Source organism: Stegastes partitus, unplaced genomic scaffold (assembly GCF_000690725.1).
Source record: "Stegastes partitus isolate 25-593 unplaced genomic scaffold, Stegastes_partitus-1.0.2 Scaffold2711, whole genome shotgun sequence".
Classification (NCBI taxonomy): Eukaryota; Metazoa; Chordata; class Actinopteri; family Pomacentridae; genus Stegastes; species Stegastes partitus.
The window spans coordinates 13,061-16,823 of record NW_007580442.1 but is presented as its reverse complement, the minus strand read 5'-3'; the positions used below and the strand labels follow the sequence as shown (position 1 = coordinate 16,823).

The 3,763-nt window shown below is 39.8% G+C and overlaps 1 protein-coding gene across 1 annotated transcript in view; it reads left to right on the top strand.

Annotated features, from left to right (window-relative positions):
* The window catches only part of LOC103375621 (fatty acid desaturase 6), a 13,360-nt gene that overhangs the window by 1,512 nt on the left and 8,085 nt on the right, over positions 1–3,763 (top strand). Inside the window, exon 2 of the mRNA XM_008305938.1 lies at positions 3,515–3,681. Within this exon, the coding sequence (XP_008304160.1) occupies positions 3,515–3,681 (167 nt within the window). The remainder of the gene's footprint in view (positions 1–3,514; positions 3,682–3,763) is intronic.

Below are 3,763 nucleotides of genomic sequence, written 5' to 3'. Positions count from 1 at the left end.
TTGAATTTACAGCAAAAAACGTGACCGGTGGCCTCAAACAGAAGCTCAGTGGCTGCGAGGCCCGTTCAGTAATCTCTCTATCCCTGCAACTGATGATTATTTTCATCTTTGATTAGCCTTAATCTTGAATAAAGGCCTCATTTAGTCCATAAATACCAGAGAAGTAATGACTTCAGTCGTCCAACCAGCTGGTACCTTTAGACACCGATGTAAAAAACAATAAACACAAACCCAGAGTTGGTTTATTAGAGGGAGGAACATGTGTTCATGTTGTCTTGTTATCCATCAGTTTAGGCTGAAATGTCAAATGTTTTCTGTTCATAACTTCTTTGCTGATGTCTCGATCAGTCAGACAATCTGCACATCTGTGGGTTTTAGGCTGTTACTCAGACAAACCAAACCTCGTACCTGCCGTTTAATTTATACGTTAATGAAAGAAAAACACGATCAACAAATAAACTAATCAGTCGATGCCGTCCTTGTTGTTTAAGTGAAGCTCCTGCATTTTATTCAACCTGTCAGCATCGCTCACTAGTTTACTGCTTAACTAACTGATCTAAAGTCGTTCTTAGTTCCCAACTTAGACATCGGAGGTTTAATCAGGATTAAAATAATAAAATGTATGTGTTTATCTTGTCCTCAAAATTGTCTTTATTTCAGTAGAATAATTTAGTTAATTTTAATTATTTAAAGTTAAGATCTTACAGATGTTTATAATCTTGAGTCCCACTAGACACCAAATGGATCCTCGACGAGACAAATCACATGTTGTTTTGTTTTTATTTTTTAAATAAAATCCTAACTGGAAGCTAAAACTGAGCAGAACGACAATATTACCCTCATTAATTAGCAAAACTAGAAATATTTGTTCTGCAGTCTGTGGTTGGTCCTGATGGATAAATGAAATATAATCTGCAGTAAATATCAGAGTCTGACTTTATATTGAATATGCAGAGTAGAATATCTGTTACAAGCTTGTCCAGGGTTTTAGCTGCTTTATTGTTATATTTTTATTTGATTAATAAATTGTTCAAACCGTAAAATGGAGGAAAATAAAATTCCTAAAGCCCAAAGTGACGCCTTAAAATGGCATTTTTGTTCAAAATAAATTGTTTTCTTGGTTAATCAGTTGATCGTTTTCTCTGTGCAATACCTGGAAATAATAAAACACGTCACAGCTTTTCAGAAAATATTCGTAATTACAAAAAAAACAACAAAAACACAGGACTCTCGCTTTAATTGTTAATTGAACTTAATGATTTTCTCCAGGAAACAATAAAGCTGCAGTGCAGTTATCAACAATTAAATTAGTCACTAACTATTTGAATAACTGATTAATGAGTTTCGTTTTCTTTAAACTGAATGTCTTTGGATTAAACCGGATGTGTCGTCTTGGGAGACTCTGCAGAACGTTTTATTGACCAAACAGCCGATCGATATGGCGATCGACAGATTATCCAGCAGCGATCATTAGCTGCAGCTTGTGTAAACGAGTTCTTCAGCGTCGGCCCTCCGTCCTGTTTACTCGTTCATGGTCCCATTAAATGTGGGTCACTGCTGGTCAGCCGCTGACCTCAATTAGGGCTGCAGCCTATTGTGACTCGTGTCACTTGATCGTCGGCTGCCACAGCTTTCCTCTGCACCACCGGACACCTGGTTCTCATCCACGCTGTCAGCTGCAGCAACAGATCTTCGCAGCTGCCGGATTAATGAGTTTTAGCTGAAAAACAAACCCTTAAAGTGTGTTGTAGGTGTAGAAATATTGGGCCTTGAGTTGGATTTAGCCGCAGAGGGAAGCTGAGGAGGCGTCCGTCATTGTGTAGCACAGAGCTCGTGACTTATCGCCTCGAAATAGGCTGCTTTGAAATAGGAGGTGCATCATATTAGCACAGTTTTATGGGGTTAGGAAGAGAACGTGTCACCTAAAACCTGCGACCAGAGAGTGTGTGGAGTTGTTAAAGTTTAAAAGTTTGGTGTGTTGTTGGAACGCAGCTGCTACAGATCTGACTTTACATGTGTTTTAATCAGGTTAAAATCTGTGTTAGCAAATGTTTAAAGTGGAATAAATCATCAAATGTACCCTCTGAGCTGTGAACAGTTCAGATAAACGTAAATAAAACAGCACACAGAGATGTCACGGTGTCGGATTAAGTTTCCTTCCTTCACCTGATCTTCCTGAACGTCACGGCGGCTCAGATTAACGTTCATCCGCCAGTACGTTACCATGAGGTCAGCTAAAGTCCACATCAGTACGCTGAAGCATCTCTAAAATGCTGTTGTTGTATTATTCAGTTAATTCTTCAAAAGTAGTCGGCATTTAAAAAAATCTTTATTAATCCTGATTGAGCCAGATTTTGCTCAGAAAACAGAATTACATGAGAATAAGTGCAGCGCCTAAAAGTACATCACTGAAAATAATAATAAAAAAAACATTCTCTATACCAGGACTGACACATAAACATGTGTACGTACAGATATTTTTCATTTTATTTTAATTTTTTTGTACGTTATCTCTGTCTAACGGCGTGTTTTTGCCGTCCGGTACACGTGAGGCCCTCGTATGACAGATGCTGTATAGATAAAGGTGGGCTGGTTCAAGGTTAGAAGACCTTCAGTGTCAAGGTTGCAATGATAAACGGTTGTTTACGGTGATGCTGTGTTGAAGTTCAGTGATTTATCAACCCGTCCATCCACCCTGACCTCCATATCTGCTTCACCCTTGTAGCCACTAGAGGGCGCTGAACAGTGAACTCTGCAGCATGATGAGCTGCTGCACAAATGACAGATGTGATCGTTCCTATGGGAGGACGGTCTCCTTTTTTTGACTCTGTGAATTTAATATTTTATTAGGATTCCAGCAACAGATTTTTTTTTTTAATCAAATAATTCCGTCACCATCCCATAAAATAATCAATTTATGACCTACCTCAACGATATGGCGAGCTTTAGGGTTGTGTAAAAGTACCCCTCAAAGTCTGTCCACAACATTTGGATGAAAAAAAAATCTGCTGTCCACTAAATTATAAAAAAGATTTGCTTTCCAAGTTGTGTCTCAGTATCTGAATCCAGACAATGAGCTAAAAGATGCTAACATGCTCCGTATAGCTGAGGGGGACAAACTGATGATGTTCATCACGACAAGCTGCTGCAATCTGATCCTCTGTGAATGTGAAATATTTATAGAAGTCTTTTGTTATTGCTAAAAAAGAAGCTAATGTTAGCCTGTAGTGCTAATTTACATGCTAGTCTGATGTGGACACACTGGATGCCGATGAGCGATGCCATCACAGCAGAAGGTCATTAAAACAAACATCCAGCTACTTCTAGAAAATATAAGAACATGCACAAGGCTTGTATATAAACTAATCAGATCCTGATAAGTGCAAAAGAAACAAGTATTGTAAAGTAAATGCAGGAAAAGGCTGAGTATCTGTTTCATTGCGTCCTCAGTTTCTCATCCTCTTGCGTTTACCTGTAGAACAGTGATAGTTATTTTCTGCTTTCTGTCTCACAGCCTTCCTGCTGCTTGGCTCCTCCCACTTCCTGTGGTTTTCGGCAGGCGTGCTGCTGATGGGCGTGGCTCACGCCGTCATCACCGTCAAAGGGACTCACCTGGCCAGCCACGGAGCGCTGAGCGAGTCGCAGGCCTGGGCCAAGTTCTGGGCCGTCTTCTTCATCGAGGTGAGATGTGCAGAAATAAACTGGAGATTATATATCTGGAGGGAGTTGTTACAGCATTTTACCCTCGACCTTTACAAGCCTT